The sequence below is a fragment of the Desarmillaria tabescens genome (genome assembly GCF_030435595.1).
Source record: "Desarmillaria tabescens strain CCBAS 213 chromosome Unknown EV420scaffold_1, whole genome shotgun sequence".
Classification (NCBI taxonomy): Eukaryota; Fungi; Basidiomycota; class Agaricomycetes; order Agaricales; family Physalacriaceae; genus Desarmillaria; species Desarmillaria tabescens.
Window position 1 is genome coordinate 2,328,767 of NW_026848300.1, and position 18,989 is coordinate 2,347,755.

At 48.7% G+C, this 18,989-nt stretch overlaps 6 protein-coding genes across 6 annotated transcripts; 2 read left to right on the forward strand and 4 right to left on the reverse strand.

The window, feature by feature from the left end:
- Positions 1 to 48: 48 nt before the first annotated feature.
- EV420DRAFT_73237 (uncharacterized protein) lies at positions 49 to 1,829 on the reverse strand. The gene has a single exon (XM_060483247.1). The coding sequence runs from the start codon at positions 1,461 to 1,463 to the stop codon at positions 354 to 356; it is 1,110 nt and encodes a 369-aa protein (XP_060339664.1). The 5' UTR covers positions 1,464 to 1,829; the 3' UTR covers positions 49 to 353.
- A 441-nt stretch (positions 1,830 to 2,270) lies between these two features.
- On the forward strand, positions 2,271 to 3,710 carry EV420DRAFT_1257643 (uncharacterized protein; the record flags this gene model as incomplete). Its single annotated transcript, XM_060466845.1, has 1 exon — positions 2,271 to 3,710. One exon carries the CDS (start codon positions 2,271 to 2,273, stop codon positions 3,708 to 3,710), a length of 1,440 nt encoding a protein of 479 aa, XP_060339665.1.
- A 780-nt stretch (positions 3,711 to 4,490) lies between these two features.
- On the forward strand, positions 4,491 to 5,446 carry EV420DRAFT_1634281 (thioredoxin-like protein; the record flags this gene model as incomplete). The annotated part of the gene is made up of 5 exons (XM_060476300.1): positions 4,491 to 4,526; positions 4,581 to 4,834; positions 4,884 to 5,082; positions 5,136 to 5,282; positions 5,342 to 5,446. The coding sequence occupies 5 exons, from the start codon at positions 4,491 to 4,493 to the stop codon at positions 5,444 to 5,446; spliced, it is 741 nt and encodes a 246-aa protein (XP_060339666.1).
- Positions 5,447 to 9,003: 3,557 nt separating this feature from the next.
- On the reverse strand, positions 9,004 to 9,686 carry EV420DRAFT_1249732 (uncharacterized protein; the record flags this gene model as incomplete). The annotated part of the gene is made up of 2 exons (XM_060466715.1): positions 9,004 to 9,456; positions 9,504 to 9,686. Coding segments are annotated over 2 exons (636 nt in total), but the record flags the coding sequence as incomplete, so codon positions are not given.
- Positions 9,687 to 13,592: 3,906 nt separating this feature from the next.
- EV420DRAFT_1497233 (uncharacterized protein) lies at positions 13,593 to 14,676 on the reverse strand. The gene has a single exon (XM_060470912.1). It carries the CDS (start codon positions 14,659 to 14,661, stop codon positions 13,888 to 13,890), a length of 774 nt encoding a protein of 257 aa, XP_060339668.1. The 5' UTR covers positions 14,662 to 14,676; the 3' UTR covers positions 13,593 to 13,887.
- Positions 14,677 to 16,313: 1,637 nt separating this feature from the next.
- EV420DRAFT_73791 (cytochrome P450) lies at positions 16,314 to 18,988 on the reverse strand. The gene is made up of 12 exons (XM_060483269.1): positions 18,508 to 18,988; positions 18,410 to 18,449; positions 18,205 to 18,358; positions 18,021 to 18,148; positions 17,611 to 17,969; positions 17,242 to 17,563; positions 17,147 to 17,195; positions 17,077 to 17,097; positions 16,904 to 17,022; positions 16,815 to 16,853; positions 16,663 to 16,764; positions 16,314 to 16,611 (listed from the first exon to the last, which is right to left on the reverse strand). The coding sequence occupies exons 1-12, from the start codon at positions 18,675 to 18,677 to the stop codon at positions 16,435 to 16,437; spliced, it is 1,680 nt and encodes a 559-aa protein (XP_060339669.1). The 5' UTR covers positions 18,678 to 18,988; the 3' UTR covers positions 16,314 to 16,434.
- Position 18,989: the final 1 nt, after the last annotated feature.

Consider the following 18,989-nt stretch of genomic DNA (forward strand, 5'->3'; position numbering starts at 1 on the left):
ATATATTCAAATACGAATATGAGTTGGAAGCCACGTTGTGGGGCGTTTGCATCCTCGTTTCCGACCTAAGTGAACAGGATCAAAGCGCGATACTCAGGGAGCAACTCTGTGCTACCCACGGCAAGCATGGTGAATTATCCGATTAGCAATACTAGGGCTACAGTTACACAGACGACCCCATGGATACTGATACATTTACGTTAAACATCTTTGACCTACAACCTGGCGGTATCGTTCATCTGAAAAAGTCCGCATATCCGTGACTCGTAATTGCCTGACAAAGGAACGGCAGTAAGGAGAAGGTCGGCTCGATAGAACACTAGACGCCCAGAGGAGTCATGAATCGAGGTTGGCTAAAGTCGCCGTCCTACCAAGCCCTCGGCGGCTGGCCGGGCTACAAGGAGTGATGTTGAAGAATTAGGCCTCACCGGGCCACTAGGTTCAATGCCCGACGGTGTTGTGGTGCTGCCTATACGGCGATGAGAGGCGACGAGTGGCGCGGGCGCCGCCATGTCAGGGGCGGACGGGAGTGGAGTCGGACTTGGCTGCGCATGTACTGAGGCTGCCGTCGTCGATGATGGCAATGCAACGGGTAGGTCATGAGCAACTTTCTGCTTCTTGCCAGGACTAAGCTCCTTTTCGGGGTCATCTAGGGCTCTCTTATTCATCGCCCCTATTTCTGCACTTTCTCTCTCCCGGTAGAGCCGCATGGCTTCCTCGATTATCTGCCTGTCCTTTTCCTCACTCTCCAACCTAGCGCGCTCGCGTGCAACACACCGATCGTAACAGCGTAGAGACGCTATTGCTGCCAGTGCTACCTGAGACTTGGCCACCCATGTCTGTCGCTCCTCTACGGACCAAGACTTCACTTCATGCTCCTCCTTCAAAGGCAACGCCCGCCACGGGTAGGACGCATTCGGGCTAGCACGGTATTCCGCCAACGCCGACATATCCTGGGAGTGGCATCTCGTCGTTGCTTCCTCAAGCGAAATATATCCAGTTTCGAGCAGGCGGTGGAGAGTCTTCCCATTGATGTGAGGTCGTGTAGGATGTGTATTCTTCAAACGATGCTCGTATTCCGATATACCGATGAGAGCATCAAAAGTCTCTGCCACAGGCTTAATAGTAGCCTCATAGGCATAATCGCGCATTTTGATGCCGTTCCTCTTGAGTGTCTGGGCGATGTCTTCGGGGTCAGGTTCGATAACTTCCGTCGGAACTGGAGATGGGGTTCTTGCTATGGGCTCAGTACTATCCGTCTGTAGGATGAGGGTCAACACGTCGAAGAGCCACTCATAAAAGAAAGGGACATACAATTTCGCTGTCATACATGCTGGGAAGCCGGTCGATGATAGCTGCCTCCAGGTTGTCAATCGTCTCGGTAGAACTACCCAAGGCACCGAGAGACCCAGCATCGCTACTTTGTGGGTTACCGAATTTGACAGAAAGCATGCCGTCAACATTAGTCTTGAGGTCGAGTTGATAGCCAAAAGGAAATGTCAAAGAGAAAGATCTGGAGTTCTTCGTGGTGAGGAAGGAGGACATTCCGGGTAGAGATAAAGAATCTTGTCGATGAAGGGACTTATATGATTCCCTGAGCTGGTTCAAGCTGTCAACTGGGCGGACAAAGAGGGACTTGGGAGGATGTTGCCTTGTTCGCTCCATGTGGTGACAATAGCCTGCAGGAATAATTTATGTCACAATAAACACATAACAATGCAGGAATGGTCGTCAAGATGGGCGTTCTTTGTTGTGGTTGTCGTGTAAGGGCGGTCTTGGAGTCATGCCGGGATCCTGATGATTGTTGAAGCACCATTTGTGAGGCGCTGCGCCCGGATCAAACCTCCGGATCATTGGCGGACCTGAGCCGGCCCGCCTGGCAGCGCCAGCGCGTCAGCCCTGATCATTCTCGACTACCAGTACCAGTGACACACGACCCAGGCAAGGTAGTCACGTACTTTTAGCCTGTGAGCCGTAAGACTTCCTTTTCCCTCAAATTTGATGTATGCTCTATCTTTATCTATGTATAGGTAGCATACGTTCCTGACACTTGGTCACTTGCTGTGGCACCACTCTTATCCAACATTCCATTTAGCAACGTGGCATTGTTCACGAAACGCGTTTTCTGAGCGGTGAAAATAGCATATGCTCGCAACGCTCTGGTCTCTCAGGGTGAGAATCAGTGGTCATGGAATGTGTGTTCGTTCAGCACGTATCGAGCAACGGGCACTTACCCTTCCTTGACAGGTGAAGAAACCCGAGAGACTATAATGAGAGATACCGCAAGCCGTATCAAAGAGCTTGAGGACCGGAAGCAACGCCTGCTTCAGGAGTTCAATGAGGTAGACCAAGAGCTGCAGCTTGCTCATGCGCGACACAAGCAGTTGCTCAATCAAAGCGCGCCCATTTCCGTTCTTCCATTCGAGGTGTTGTCTTCCATCTTCATGCTTTGCTCTGAAGATGCCATCCACTCCCGCTCTCCATTTGGCATCACTGCCTCTCACGTCTCTAGTACCTGGCGTGCCGTTGCCACTGGTACACCTATGCTCTGGAGTAGCATATTCATCAACATAGGGTTGAAGCATACGGATGGCTCCTTTTTCAAGAAGTTGAAGCTATTAAATATGTATCTGAGCCGGTCGGACGAGTGCCTGCTGAGCATGCGTTTGCAGGTCAACGGAAATTTTCCCTGGCCAGTGTTACTTGATACCATGGCCGCACATTTATGGCGATGCAACGAACTCTCCATTTCCATAGCTAACAACTTCTCGCCGATCGAGGATGTTGCTGAAAAGATGCGAGTGTTAGCCGTGCCGCATCTCGAACGCCTATCTATCCGAATCAAATTCCAACCCCATCATCCTCACCAACAAACACAATACGAACTCGTGAAACCTCAGATTCTATCCGGCGGAGCAGGTTCTTTATCATTCGTTCGGCTTTCTGGCGTCTCAGGACCCCTCCAGCCGCCCCTGGGCAACGTCACGACACTTCACATAGATGGGACTCATATGGATGAACTGCATTTGGACCAGTGCCGGGTTTTCCTTGGGTCCATGACAAAACTAATCAATCTCTCATTGTCCAGAATGAAGCTAACACCCGGTCTGCCAAGAGAATCTACACCTGTCCACCTTCCAAACCTTCAGTCCCTTCGTATCAGCGGCACCAATGAACTCGACCGCTCTCATATGCTAATGGCCCAACTACCTTTGTCCCAGATTCACTCCCTTACTCTTAGGGATATTGATGATTTGGGTGACAGTCGGTTTCCCAACGTCCGGTCTCTCACCCTGAGCGCATGCTCATTTCCCAGCACACAATTAGGTCACACTGTGGATGCGTTTCCGTCGCTCACCAGCATCGACTGTGACCTGGCTGTCATTTCGATATTGTTAATATTGTCGTGGACCGGCGATGAAACTGAAAACGATGGCATACCTGCTTTTTGGAAGAAGGTGGAGACTCTTTCCATACGAGAAATGGAACCTATACATATCGATTTGCTTATTCGCTTGATCACTGCTCGAGTGAAAAAGAGTAGCGCATTTCGCCTTCTGCGTCTTGATCGTCGAAGCCGATCTGCTCTCCGTTCCAAGAATGAGCTAAAACTGCTCGAAAAAATGGTTACTATCGAGGATTGCGATTATGTGGAACCTTGGCCATCTGGTCTTGAGTACGAGGATGATGACGACAGTTTTTGGGACTAGGCTGGATTTGGTGAGGAAGTTCTAAACACGACTGCCTTTTCCCTCGCTGATACGCTATCTTTATTGTTCAAGTTCCGCTCTCGGACAATATTGAAATCTAAATCTCCCAAATCTCCGTGAACTCCGTTTTTGCCTCGTTTAGTATTTCCGTGTTGTAAAAGCTCTCTCAGCTCTCTCACACACTCCAGAACACCGAACCATGTACATACTAATAGCTACTGCTGGCAGGTGAATATACCCCGATTTCGCGCCGCAGGTCTAAGCAGCTTAGCGTTACTAACATATTCCGGCGGCGGCGTCCGTTCAGACGCAGTGGGTGGTTATCAATATACCCGGTAATAATACCGAAGACCGAGATGACTGGATGACATAGTCAAAGGGGCTGGGAGACAGAACATTCCCTCGTCCTTCCTCACTTCTAAGATACTGGAATGAGTATAGGGAATATCTGAAGGCAGCAGCAGGGTTATTTTACGGGGGCGTGAGAGAACTTAAGGCCTCCGGTTTCCAAAAGCATATGCATGTGACGTCTTCGATGTGACGAATGATTTGTCAAGGTGCCAAGCCATTGAGTAAGCGACCCATTCTCGCGCAGGGACCTGTGTAAGCACTTTACCAGCTATATACACTTTTGATGATCATCCCGCCCTTCCTTCGCCATTGACTGCATCCTTCTCCATATATCGGCTTTTTCCCCCTGCTATCTCCCCCATACTGCGACTCCTATAATCCAATCTCGAGGGCTTCAGTCCATCGTTACCTTCTCACCCTCCGGCAGTAATGTCAACCATCAAGATAACTGTCGTCAATGACCTGGTACGCTGGAAAATACTTTTACTTGGGGTAATCCTCTCAAGCCTTTACCACTAGGTCTGCCCGAACTGCTACATAGGCCATCATGAACTGCTCAGCGCCATCTCCTACTGCAAAGCTGTTCTCCGTCTTCCGTTGAACTTCGATATCGAGTTCAGACCCTTCCAACTCATTCCTCGTACTATCCTCAACGAAGACTCGCCCAAGCTTAGCAGAGCCGATTTTTTCACGCAACACTTGGGCAGAGAAGCGTTTGAGAGCTTTGCGGAGCATTCTGTTATGAAGTGGGCAGAGGAGCGGAAAATCAATATGTGAGTTCGGAGTTGTTGCTTTTTGGTCGTTACTTAGACTGGCCTCTAGCACGTTCACTGGCGTCATATGTGCATCCACCAGAGCCCATCGGATGTCAAGGAAGGCGTATCACCTCGGCGGGCAAAACCTACAGCTTCCTTTCCTCTGTGGTGTATTCAAAGCCTATCTCGACCAAGGACAAGACGTCGCCGACGTTCACGTTCTTGCTCAAATCGCTGAGAATGTTAAGATCATGCCCAAGGAGCAGGTTCGTGCGTTTTCATTCTCCTCGTCACACCGTGCCTACCATCTTTTATCCAGGCCGTTGAATTCCTTCTGTCTGACGAACTTGAGGATGAGGTTCACAACCTGTGCGAAGAAGCGAAGAACAAGGGGTTCAATGGTGTTCCGACTATACTCATCAATGAAAGATGGCAGATAAGTGGCGGCCAGTCTTCGGAAGTTTTTGTCAGGGCAAGTGTTTCCTTCATCCGCTTTCCGTTCAGCTACTCATGTCTTCTCAATAGATATTCAAGAAACTTGCTGACTGTGGTGGCTGTCCATCTGCCGCGCCTTCGCCTTTCGCTCCTATGCTCGAAAATGACATCGCTCACGCTCCGATTGTTGTTTAAAAAGCTTCACTTTTATCTCCTATGTGCTCATACATAACATCTTCATCTTCTGCTTGTTGTTTTACTTGAACATTTTATTACTACTAGCCTTGTTTCTGTTTGGTTCGGCCCTGTTACATGTTTCCGATGTGAAGTTGTAGCTGTGACGAATGATTAATATAGGCGTTGGCTCCAGATTGGTGATTTTAATGGGAAGACGGTGATTGGACCGTTGGTTGGAGATAGATTATACTTTTACTTAGCTGGACTGAAACATAGAAGGCATTCTTTAATGACCTTAAGACTGCAATCGATGGACGACGTGATCTAGCATGATTGGAAAGGTGGCGATTGGGGCTTCACTGCAAGATGGAGCTCGCTTGACAGAATCATGGAGCAGCCTAAAGGGAATAGGCTCGCTATGTCGGAACCGACGATGTCAGCCCGAATCGGAGAATCAGTAAAAGGGTCCATATTAGTGGCCCAGAAAGAAGCGTCAAACATCTAGAACATCCAAGAGAGGATTGAGAAGCTAATTCCTCTGCTCCTAAGTACCTGCAAAGAAATCTTCGGATCCGTTGCCGACCCAAGTCTGCATGCGCGGTCATTAGATATATATCCGGATAGCTCTGGATTATCATGTGCATGCGGGACGACAACCTATTAGCAAGCCCCGAAAGCCCGGCGTATCGGGGATTGCTGCTTTACAATCACCTGTGAAAAAGGCACACAGAGAAGAGTTCTTACCAGTACTTTATTGACAAATCCTGGGATGCTTTCCGTCTCGGAATTGAAAATCCGCAGATGGATCCCCATGTCCCCTACTATCATAAAGCGTTATGTTGACGACTGTAATGGAACCCAAGAAAACCATAAGACTGCGAGCGAGCTTTCGAAGGATCTGGAGTTCCCTACCGGAAATACACCCTTGAGAATCGAGAAGAGGCGTGGAATGCACCGTCTCTGGAGCGCGAACGAGGTTAGGTCTAGGTGCTCGACCCATGATAGCCTGGGAGTATGTATAACTGGGCGTGCGATCCTCCCGGACTGCAGCCCGATCCAAGGACGTCGACAAACGATGAGCTTGAGGGGCAACACACTGCGGTTTGCTGTGAAAACGATCGGCGGAATAAAGTCGCTGTTGTAAGGGCCACAAGATGTGTCAATAATCATATAGTCGACGAAGTCGATTATCAACGACACTTGAATCTATCTACCCTGTAGTAGTGGGAAACTTCAAGATGTTCCTGCAGCTGTCAGGACGATTTGTCAAGAGTCAAGAGCGGGTCTAAATCGACGGTCGTAGTTGACAGACCAGCTGCGTCTTGGCGACGTAACGACTCGGACGGAATTCATCTTCGACGGCAAGGCTAATAAGGTGAAAACAAGTAACAAATATAGGTACTTAGACGGTTGCTTAAATGTCCCCTTGCTGCATCTTGGGTCTTGTTTGCGATCATGCCGTCTCCACCCATTCATCACCCTTTCCCGTCCCATCAGGATGTCGTCTCCAGACTACCCATCTCCGCGAAAATCTTTCCGGGTCAGGAGGTGGCAGGTGGATGGCCGACTGCTCCTCAGTGGATATCTATGTGAAGGTTGTCAATCTAAACTTGCACCCAAGAAGCAAAATTCAGGCGACCTACATGGAGGGTACTTTCACCAATGCTCGACTCGGATGTCGCACATTCTATCAAAAAAAACCGAAAATCGACAACCATTTGAGTATACCTTTCCCAGGTACCTTCTCCCTCATAGTCGTATACATATGGCGTCCAAAATTCTTCATCTGATGCGCGATTATCGAATGCATCGGAGATCTCTTCCCATACAGGATCTCTTGGTCCAATCATTGCTAATTTCTGTAAACATTCCTTTGACCCAGATGCGGCAACGGTTTTGAAAACAACAAGAAGATTGTCGGTCGTGAGAAGGTGCTGCGCGGCGCTCTGCCTATCTATCGGGTAGGATAAATGCTCAAGGCCATCGACGTACGCTTCTACGACCAAATAGTGGAAGGTCCAAGGCGTCTCCCGGATCCTATCAAAACACCTATTCCGCACGAAAGTCTCGTACATATATGGTGCAATCAGTGGGTGAGAAAAGATATGTCCAGCCCGCATTGGTCTCTGCGGAGTGCGATCTTCGAGGAGAGTTTGAATAATTTTTCGCGCCAACACCGGCCATGGAGCAAAGCAGGGTGGATCCTCACTTCGGGTGCCTATTCTCATAAGACACATCGTGAAGCTCTCGAGAATGGACCGTTGGTCGAGCCAGGAGATATGACCATCGATTGTACCAAATGCATCGGACTGCATTACCGAGCAGAGGCTTTCGAAGATGGCCGTCCATATTTCTCGGTTGGCAGGAGAAGTGGCTTCGTCAGCGTCCATGTCTTTGAGATACAGTTCAAGACAAGCGAGAACCGTGGAAACTAATAACCCTGCATCGTTCCAAATCCACGCCCGTTCGCATGACAGCTCGAGCACCGCCAAGAGCAGTTGGATTTGTACTGGATGCTTGCGATCAGCTATTCTTGCCAGCGAAAAGCGACTATTCCCTCCTGTAAAATGCTCGATTAAGAGCTTGGTGAGGTATGGGTAAAGACAAGAATGGACGGCATCTAAGAATGAGACAGGAGAGTCACAGCCCGGAACATCGAGAATTTCGATTTGCGGACAGAATTGCCATCCAATACCTTGTACCGCATCGCTTCGGAAAGCAAGGGGAGATTCGACCCAACTGGGGGACCAAAAGTCTTGTGGGAATGCTTGAAGCAGTTTTCGATACAGGTGAACGTCAAAATGATTGCTCTCCGTGCAGAGCAGCCCTCTGACACCTTCCAAGAGAACATTCTTCAAGATGTGGGCCCAAACAATGGGTTGTTGGCGTTGTGCCCGCTCCTTGGATGAGCCCGTTATGGTGGCACGCAAATATCGGCAACTGATTGGGTGTAGGTTTACAGCGGTACCCCATTCAATGACACCAAAGGAGATGAGCTGTGTATGAATATCGAGATGTGGTTGGCGGGGAAAGGGCCATGAAATGAGTCCCGGTTCCGTCCGAAAGTGAAGATATGCGCGGAGGAACCGCTCAACCCTCGCCTCCATGATATCTTGGTTGTCTGGGCACCACTCGGATTCAAAAGTGTGCTTTATCCCTTGTTGGCACAAAGCTGCGATATCTACGAGTTCGCTTTTCAGCGTGCTCGTGGACTTGAGAGAAAGAGCGCTCATAGACTGGATGGAGACACTCCTTACAATTGGATTGGACGACATGGAATGGAGCCAAGCTAATGCGCGAGCATCCGTGGTATAGGCAGTGTCGCTCACCGCCAGCGCTTCCGCATCCTTCATGGAGAACATTCGAGGCGACGATGTTGTTGTTGGGGCACGGAAAAGTTTGGGAAGGACGATATGACGAAATTGACTGTACAACAAATATGCGTAAGCAGACAAGGGTGTTTTGTAAGGACATTGAGCGTAGAAGAGAGGAAGAAAGGTCGTGGCAAAATAAGCGAAAAATGCAAAAAGTGACATAGTGCCGACCGTATATGCGATCTCGATGCGTAATGGTACAAGATAGATGGTCAAGCCAAGTAGGAAAAGGCCCAGGGAGGCGTGCATGAGTACAGGAAGGAGTCCAATGATTACTGGCACATGCCAGTTCTGCAATCCTATGTATCGAAAGTGACGGATCCGGCTGCGATCTCTCGGAGTTCCCGAGGGCACAGAAACATAGTGATGTATCCATTGCTTAGTGAGTACTGCTACCGAGGCAGTACTGAGACTGAGGGATAAGCTGGTAAAAAACAGCCAATTCACCCATGAATCAAGAACACTGGGTGTAAATACGGTGGAAGGGGAGAATTCGGAACGAGGAATATCGTTGACTGGAACTCCATTAGCAATGGCACGCTGAATGTTGATGAGTTCGAACAGGAATGACGCGGAGACTTGGCCGTAGTTTGCCTGGAGATTCTGAGAAGTCTGTACGACGAATGTTGAGACGACAGCGGAGAAAAGGCCAGCCTAAATATTGTCAGCAGTGATACTGAGAGACCAAAATGATGACTCACGAATACGAGTAGCACATCCAGGCGATCTCTCCAATCATCAACCATATCCGAGTCAAATCTCGTGCATTCATCCAGGAAGATCCTCCAGATGCGGGCAAATGGACCCATTTCCTCGCCTCTTGCATCTTCAGCATATCGTTGTTCGTAGTCCAGCGGGTCATTACCTGTTGGGAGGTTGTAAAGGAGAGCTCTTCGACAATATATTTAGACACAGACCTTTCGAATGAACACGCCCCGGACCAGTTCTCAGTCCAAGTGACCTGCGATGTCGAGGCAGAGCAAAGGATGACAGAATCTCTGCAGCAGGAGCATCGCTAGAGTCGCGTTCATCTTCACTTTTGCGGGGGTCAGGCATATCTAGTGATGAATCCTTCATAGTGATCCTCCTGTCTTTAAAAGCACGAGGGAAGGATAAGATAGACGCCCGAAGGCGTGTACAGAGAAGTTGATGACAGACATCGTCATTCGCAGGGATAAAGGAAGGAATAGGACAGCACCGAGCGCCGAGCAGACGTGTTCAATAATGGGAGCATTCGATCCGCGAGACGAGTGACTACTTTTCGAAGTAGCCAAGGGAAGGAAGGAAGGAAGGAAAGAAGGCCTTGATGATCGGGTTTGTGATATGATCGTAATCACGGTCAATTTTTAGCAAAGCACCACCAACATTCGTCGACCAAGCCTTCTCAGAAGCCTGATGCATCTGACGCCTAACCAATCGCGACTGTCCCGTCTACAGTCACAGCTAGTACAAAGTACTGGAACTGTAAGCGGTTTGCACTGCCATCCGACGTTCACGTCTCGCCATGTTTCTATTATATTTATGTCCGATAGGACTTCATCTTTCCCTCGTGATGTCTTTCTTGGCAGAGAGATACTGAATTGGTAAGTGCAAAGTCTGTTTCTTCGTCAGTCTCATGTAAGTGTTATGTTTAGTGTCGTGAGAGGACGCTGAGAGACGCAAACCTCTTTTCAGACTTGACCATGAGGTCGAACCCTACCACTGGTCGCTACAATATTGCGCACAGATATAGGAGATTGTCGTCCTATGTTGGATTAGTTTCGTCCCCGTCCGAGACTAATCGTTTGCCGGTGCGACTACCACTACTAGATAACCTCGGACTCAACGGCGACGGAACAAATACTTTGTATCAAACTCCAGGACGGAACACAACTGGTAATTCCGAATCGCGGGGCCATCGCATGTCGCTGCGCTTTCCATATGGCCCAGCCGGCATAGCACGCGGTTCTTCACATCTCTTCCCCGCGCCATCGACACCTGTTCACAAAAGCAATGTATTGACCAATGCTGTACATGGTCCATACGAGCTTCGATGTGCGATAGTCGCCTTCTCCCGTATCTATTGCCATGCACAGCTAAACCTAGTTCACTGGTGTTAGTATATCATCCTCCCCGTTCAGCTTCCACCCTCTACCCAAATACCTCCGGTTCTTTACAAGATACTGTTGAGGCTTCGAGAAGCCATGGCAATAACGCAGGCGCCGCATACAGCTTTATTTGCGCCTCAGACATCGCCTTTGGTCCTCTCCCGGCTCCGAAGAACAAGCATTGACGTATGACCTTTTGAATTTGACCTCGGGAAGAGATCCGCTGGAGGAGAGTTGCTTATTGCCGGAACAGCGCTTTCAGCCAAGATACAATTATTACAGACCAATCGAAGACAAGTACAGAGCGCTAAGAAAAGAGTACGGTTTCACGCCGAATCGGTTTGACGTTCTACAGAATGCTTCTGCGTAACTTCAGAAGGCTCATCTTCCACAGCTGCAGCCGTCTGTGAGTTCATCGGGCTTAATGAAGAATCGCCGACTCCCGCATCATTGCCCTCCGTATCACAGCCATGCGCGCCGCGTTGGGAGGTCCTTTCTCTTGTGCCAGCCGCACCCAGCAGAAACTCTTCAGACTCTGATAGTATATCATCCTCGTCTGTGTCATCGGACTGAATGGACGAAGAGTCTGAGGATTCGTAGCCGTCGGACTGGTCTTCGTCATACGGAAAAGGCCAAGGGGGCTGTGGTTTATATGAGTGCAGTATGTGTGGCCCATCCTTCGAACTCGGGGCCGTCTTGGTTCTTTTGAGAGGACGAGGAGAAGAAGTTGATGCCTCAAGGAGACGCTTGGGTAACGGACGAGGACGACTATTTTTGTCGCTAGGAAGGGTGGGACGCGGTGGTATTTTCCGATCGTTTGTGTCGATGTACATGTTTGTTTAGTTGATTGATATACGGCAGTGGATAGAGCAGTCGGTCGTGAGAGGGGTTTCTACTAATCAAGGATGAGCTTGTATAATTAGAAAGAAGACGGCGGCGGGGAACGTACGAACTTGCAGTGCTACAACGACAGCAATTGGCGATTGGGGAAGATTCACCGAGGTTTCTCATTTCTTGTATCTTAAGTACCAGAAGCTGTAGCACAGCACCTTCAGAAAATCCTTGTTCTCCAATTAATACAACGCTGTCTGTTTATTTTGAGTACAACGTAGGGAAGTCAGATAATCACCAGGCAACGACTTCGGACTTGTCACTAAACTGGAACAACATCATTAGGAGCGGAAATATGCGGCGGGAATGAACAGCCGAGGAAACTGGCCACACTGACCCATCCCAGGAGGTAAAATCACTCTGTGACTGGGAGACGAACTCAGCTTCCGCGCGAAAGACTCGTGTATGGTGACAAGCGCTTGTCCTAAGCGATATACTACCAGAGATATTTGGTGAGTCAAGATACGATGGGTCCAAACACCTTTTAGGTGTCTCTCTGAAAACTAAAACTATGATGTGACTGTTATACAAACTCGGATGCGACCGCATAGAGATGGAACCAATGAAGAGGGAAACTAAGCTGTCGTTTGAGTGCAGTCGAACTCCGGCCCGCAATCCAATGTGACACCTCTCACCAGATCACACCGCACGTGCCTCTGGCTTCAGGCTCGACGTCGGATTCCATCGATACTAACATCTTTGTTTCTATGGGGATGAGAGCATATGGAAGTGACGAAGTAACTGTGTCGTAAATCCGTGTCCTTGCCACTTGGAGTCCTTCAAAAAAAAATCACAGATCTGCCGATACTTACCTCGTTGATCGATCAGATCGATCTTTTAGACTTGGACTTCACCTACACTTCACCTCTTCACCTTCCGACCTTTTCGATGGTTTCTAATGGAGAAACAAATTTTCGTTGACCTCGGATTCTAGCATCCGACTCTTCCGACATAAGGTTGATTTTCTCTGGAGAGCTCGGTACAACGTACCCCGACTATCGATTATTGGCGGACTCTGTTCTGCCTCCTTTTTATCTTCATCACTCCGTTACGCGACTTCTTGCATCATTTAATTTTCTTCATGAGGACTTATTCATATATAAATACTACAGCTATTCTGCCGAAAGTGGTCACCTGTCCGTCATTCCTCTCTCAACACCGTATAAGAAATCTTTCGTCTCTCTTCCAGGCTTCGCTAAGCTTGGTACTCTCTTCTGTGCTATCCCACCTCTAAAGGACCTGTTCAGGATCCTCGATATCAGTTCAAAGTCCAGGCATATTGAAGATGATCACTCTTCCGAACCGCAAGAAGGACTTCAGCTTTGTTTTAATGATTACTTCTTGCTCTTAGCTCTGAAACCGGCGTCCAAACTCATGCATTCTAGAGCGAACCAAGTGTAGAGGTTGGAATTAAAGTGTGTCACGAGAAAGGGTTCGGGGTGAGCACGGAGTAGCAACTGGTTCCAGGCCCTTTATCCAAGTAACGACGCATTTCATTCTGGCTTTCTCTGTGTCAAAGATATCTCCATTGAGCCTTGGTGCTCTCCCTTTCGCTGGAATCTCTAGAACTCATGTGCTTCTAAGGACACACCTTGTCGGTGGATCAATATAAGGTTCTGTAACCATCCTTCAAGGCTAGAAGCCCCACTCTTCCACAAGCTATGTGGCGCATTTTGATACGAAAAAAGAGCAAGGGCTGCGGTAGTCATGCGACCTTAAAGTTTTAGCGTTTGCACCCGCACCCCTATAGTTTTTCCGCAGCAATATAGGAATGGAATTATTTTCCGCCAGGGATGTTTCAAATACGGAACGCCGGGATTCAAGATGGGTATGAAGTCACAGTCTGGCTGCGCACGCATACCATTGTATTCAGTTCAGTGATTTCCAAAGTTCTTATTTGATACAGGGGACGAATATCGTAGGATTAGTCTGGTATGTAGAATGAATATGCAAGGTAGTGTTTGATAGGTATACAACAGCAGTAAGAAAACAACATAAATAACAAAACCCAAGATGCGTGTAAAAGTACAGATGAATGTCCCAAAAATCCCGAAACGATAGTGCGATGGCGCTCAGTGAGTCCGAGTGGGGTCGAAGCGTGACAAGCCTATGCGCCGCAATTGATCATCTCCCAATCATCGCCTGTCCGCTCCCCCGACACGTTGATCCAAGGCTCAGTTGTCGAGTCAACCATGGTAATGTCCTCCTCAATCCTTTTGTCAAAAATTTCCAGTCCGCGTTCCTTAACCATGCGTTCCAACTCCCGAGTCGCATACACAATGTTCATGGCCAACCGCGGACCCATTGCCAGAATCTTTTGGCCTTCGGACGTCGAACGCATGCAAGTTTGGATGGCGATACGATGGAGGTCCGGCTCGCATTTCCCCTTGCGAGGACGGGGGGTAGATGAAGTAAATATGAATGAAGGGCGCCGTGAAGGACATAAGGGAGAAGAGACACGTGGCGCTGAGGTGTAGGAGCTAGACGCGATCCGTTCCGGTGAGAAAGCATGCGGCCGCTGCGCGCTGCTGTATGGATGGGTTATAGGCGCGAGGCTCGAAGCAATAGACGCTTCCAAACACGCCCGAAAGTCCCCCTCTGCCAGTGACATGCTCATCTTCCTTCCACGGCCCCGGCTTCTACCTCTACTCTGTGGCAGGTACATCGACTGTTGTAGATCCTCCTGCCGGGGTAGGTCCGACAGCGAAAGGAACGAGCGGGTTCTCCTGAGTCCGGACATTGAGGCTCTTTTGCACTGTTTCTTGTAGGGCGGCTCGTCTTCGGGGGTGGCAGGAGTAATGTCAGACGTTGAGAAAAGACGTTTATTACAAGTAGGGAACGACGAAATGACCGAAGGGGTGAAAGCAATCGACGTGGACATCAAGGGGTAAAAGGCCTGCCAACGTGGGACCCTCCGCTTATTTATACTTCTGCGTGTTAGTCCCGGATTACATAACCCGGTACTTCCCTGAAGTGGCTGTGCAGGCTCCTTTGTTCTTTTCCTCAGTTCCGTGCTTCTTCCGTCTTTGTTCTTTGTTCCGACGCATTGTCCGCCGAGTGTAGGCGCTTGTTTTTGTCTTTCGAGTCTTCTGACTTTTTCTTTTGACTTCTTCTGCTGGAAATGTTTGCCTTGTCGGATATCTGTAATGTCCGGTAACCGAGTCATCGAGCAATCACGGACTCAACGGATTCAATTGGACTGCGTTGTCTCGTGTCGGTGACTCACCGGTATCGTCACGCGTGTCAAGCATGCGACGCCTTTCTGCCTTTTCTGGTGCTTTATGCGCCTGCGGTCTGTCCCGTTTCTAATCCTATTGCAGATCCAAGTCCCATATTCCTACTTGGTTGTCTTCAGGTTTGATCCCAGTATTTCTCTGAATTTAAGTGAACAGTTTGTTATTGACAAAGCAAACAGGTCATCCGACGGAACCAAAATAACGCCGCAGTCCGCCGCCCTTGACGTCATGTGGCGCTATACTTTGTTTATCCCGAGCGCCCGGTCCCGACCCTAATTCCCTTGCGGTCAACCTCTGGGCCCGCCTTCCCGCCACCGCGGTGAACTGCTTATCTGCGATACCTCTATCCAGTAGTGTTAACGTGGACCAAAAGATCGACTTGGCATCTCGATATGCTATCATTCTATAAGCGCATGGTACAAGCCTTATCACCACGCAACCATAGGAATGTTTGCTCTAAGCCACGAACTATGAAGAATGTTGCTAACGACACATGTGTACTTATGACGACCACCACTGATCTCTTTTTTTGATCCGGTGGTTCTGGTCTATAACTCCGTCATCGTCATACTTTTCTCCAGAAATGCTAGACTATCAGAAAAAGTTGTCCTTTTACTCGGATAGAGAGAACGGTCTACTTATCAAGGTCATTTCAGCCTTCCATTTAATGGTCGAATTTCCCTTCTTTCTTAGCTTCGCTCAAACGACTATTAGCACCTCTCTGTTTCACTTGGCTTCTTGCCGTACGCCTAACTTAATTTCATGTATACCGTTCCTTCTGCACGTGACCTTTCTGACCCGTTGCTCCTGTCGTACCGCAAGATATTCTACCCCGGATTGACTTAGGGACCCAGGAAGCACTTTGTAGGTCCAAGACTGCATGTGCTAGGTGACCTTTACCGTCGCTTATAGCACTGATGCGTGGCTGGCTCGGAGATAATACTTCTATTCACTTATTACATCTGAGATCGATACCCTAGGCACTTTCTATTCATATCATTCTCCAATAGCATGGCGTTTTAATGAATGTTTGAAGCGCCCGATCGTGATGCCATATATATCTGCTACGCCCAGTGCGTCGCTTACTCAGTATCTTGTCGTTATTCTGCGCCCGAGTACAATATTCCTCGGCATTAAATAAATCACAGGTTTTTTGGCCCACTCCCTTGCGGCTCATATGGACTTCTGTGCCAAGTTACCCCGTCCTGTCACTTTACAAGAAGGTTGTGGTCGCACTGATTAAATCATATATATACACTCTTTGTCCTCTTCCATGTTACCTGGCAGTACCTGGCTCAGGTTTCATCATCTGCCACTTGAAAAAAAAAAAAAAAAGAGTGTTACGCGCATTGTAGCGGCGACAAAAAGACCTGGCCCTTCTCAATGCCACTGTCACTCCTCCACATCCCTTCGTTTGATTACATGACACGCGCCCTGTATTTCTCTACCCATTCCTTATCTTCTGCTGTTATTCCGCTCTCGAATTTGACGAACACATCCTCGGCATCGAGAAATGCTCTCTTAATTAAATTGACCTTGCCTTCACTTCGTGGTGCGATATGACATTGGAACGGCCGAGGCGCGGTGAGAATTCCCTGTGTAGCAACGGTTCTAACAAGCTCGTAGAACGGACGCAATAAACATACCTTTTCGTATGCAAAGATATCTACCGGAAGGGTTGCACTAGTCACAGGATCTTTCGTAGGAGAGAACTGGAAGGCCCAGATGAGGTTCATGGTGTTGATCATCTATGTACACGCTTTGAACACGATTCATTCCAGAAAGAAAGTTTAGCTACCAAGGAGTGGTTGGCAAGATGCATTCCAGGACATATGCGCTGTTGAGTGTCATTGGAGATCTATTATGGTTGTATCAAGGAGGACTCACCCTACCACTTCCGAATACAAGAGTCGAGCGGAAGTGGCTGTCATCCACACCCGGCTTCGTTCCATGCTCTGTTAACAAATACCTGTCTGGATTGAAGACCTCGGGTTCGTCATATACATCTGTTCAAAATGTCTGCGACCTTGATAGATTCAAGCTAGGCGTTGGGTTCTTACCTGGATTATGGAATATCCCCCCTACTCGAAATCAACAAGTGAGGATGGTAGTCGAGATCGAAACTCTTACATGTGTTGACGAAGATTGTTGCGCCTTTCGGTATCATATACCCACGATACTAACACAACTTAGTTGCAACAGAAAGCAATGAGAGTATTGTTCACCTCTTCGGCCGCCAACATCCCATGAGGAATAGCGACGGGAGCGACCGGTCTAAACCGATGGGTCTGCCAGAGAAAGGGTACATGAGGAAACCGACCCGTTGGCAACTTCGAAGGTAAACAGACCTCTTTGATGATAGCCTGTATATAAGGTAGATCGGCGAAATCGTCGAGCGTGGGCAACCTTTGATCACCCACAACCTTGTTCATTTCTTCCTGGGCCTTTCGTTGCGCTTCAGGGAATGCCACAAGAGCTAGGATCAGAGACTGCAGGAACGAGGATGTTGTGTCTGAACCGCCTTCGATGAGAACGCCTCCAAGATACCTACGGAGATGTAGCGCCGGAGCCAAGGAAACAACGAAGATATTTACCCTGCTAATTCACGGTTCAAGCCAAGGAGTTCTTGATTCTGTAGAACCTTTTCCATAAAGCACCCGTTCTCCTGGCCATGCTGAAGTCTTGCCTGACACTCGTCAAGTAAACCGAAATACAATTGGCGCTGTAGCCGTCTGGCTTCTTTGCAAAGACTTTTCCACGCTCCCGGAAGGTGCTGTAAGAAAGGCAAAAGATCTACAGGGGGATGCGCTCCAGGTTCCAGCACGAGCTCCCATAAATGTTGTGCTTTAAAGAACAATGTCGCCTCAGGAGATTCGTAGCGCAGGCATCGCTTTCCGTAGGTGATGGAGAGTATGGTGGAGCTGGAGTACCGGCGAACGTGGGTATAGAAGGCCTGTTACGGAGTCATTCAACTTCGACACGATGAATGGGGAAATGAGAATACCTCAGGCGTTTGCAATATATCATACATAAGCTGCGTGGCCTCTGCACTCTGGATGGGAACGTGCTCAAGGGAAGCTTTGGGAGTCAGCACCGCGTGAGCGTTCTTGCGAAGCACCCTCCACACATCCGCTTCAATAGGGTCATATCAAGATCTGAATAAATTTCATCAGGTGATTCCTTCTTACAGTATCGTGACAACACCATGTTCGAGCCACCGGCAACGACGTCTGCCATGTGGTTTGGTGGCCTGTCTGCGGTGGAGGCGCTTCGCTTGTCCATTAACTCTTTCACTGCTGCCGCGCTTGTGATAACGATTACCGTACCAGGTCCGACCTTGAGCTGTGAGTTTTTTTTCAGTAAAATTCAGAACGGAAGCTGCTGCCAACGTACTGAGTAAATATCACCGTAAATTCTCGCCCAATCCGTGAATCTGGAGTGGGTGAGTAAACTAGTATTCTGTCAGGACAATAGACTGAATCTTGGCCCACCTATAGTGCGCATATTCCGCAGGAAAAATATGCAAGTTCCCGAGCAGGGGTACAGTCGGAGGTCCTGGAGGAAGTCCTGGCTCGCGGCTTCCAATCCTCTTCAACCTGAGCACCACCCAAAGGAAGAGGGCGAATATGTAGAACGAAGTAGTCCACTCTGTGACGGTCATTTGGACGAAGACGTTGGTTCCGAACAAGAATCGAGCCAAATATATAGAGCTATCGGTCGGGCATTGAATACCCGTATGTTAGCTAGCTTCATGGGACATATTAAGGAGTTGTCCTATTGGCGGATAGACCACGAGAGTTTCTCGTAACGTTGAATGTTCTTTTAGGCGGTGATGTCATAGGGTCCACTTGGGTAACCAATGCAGTGCTCGTCACTGAAAATCGGCTAAGATCCTGTCTATGAGATAGCCACACTGAACCCTGGACATCTGGACCTAGTGTCTTGTAACTTTCCCGAGTGTTGATCTTCAAAA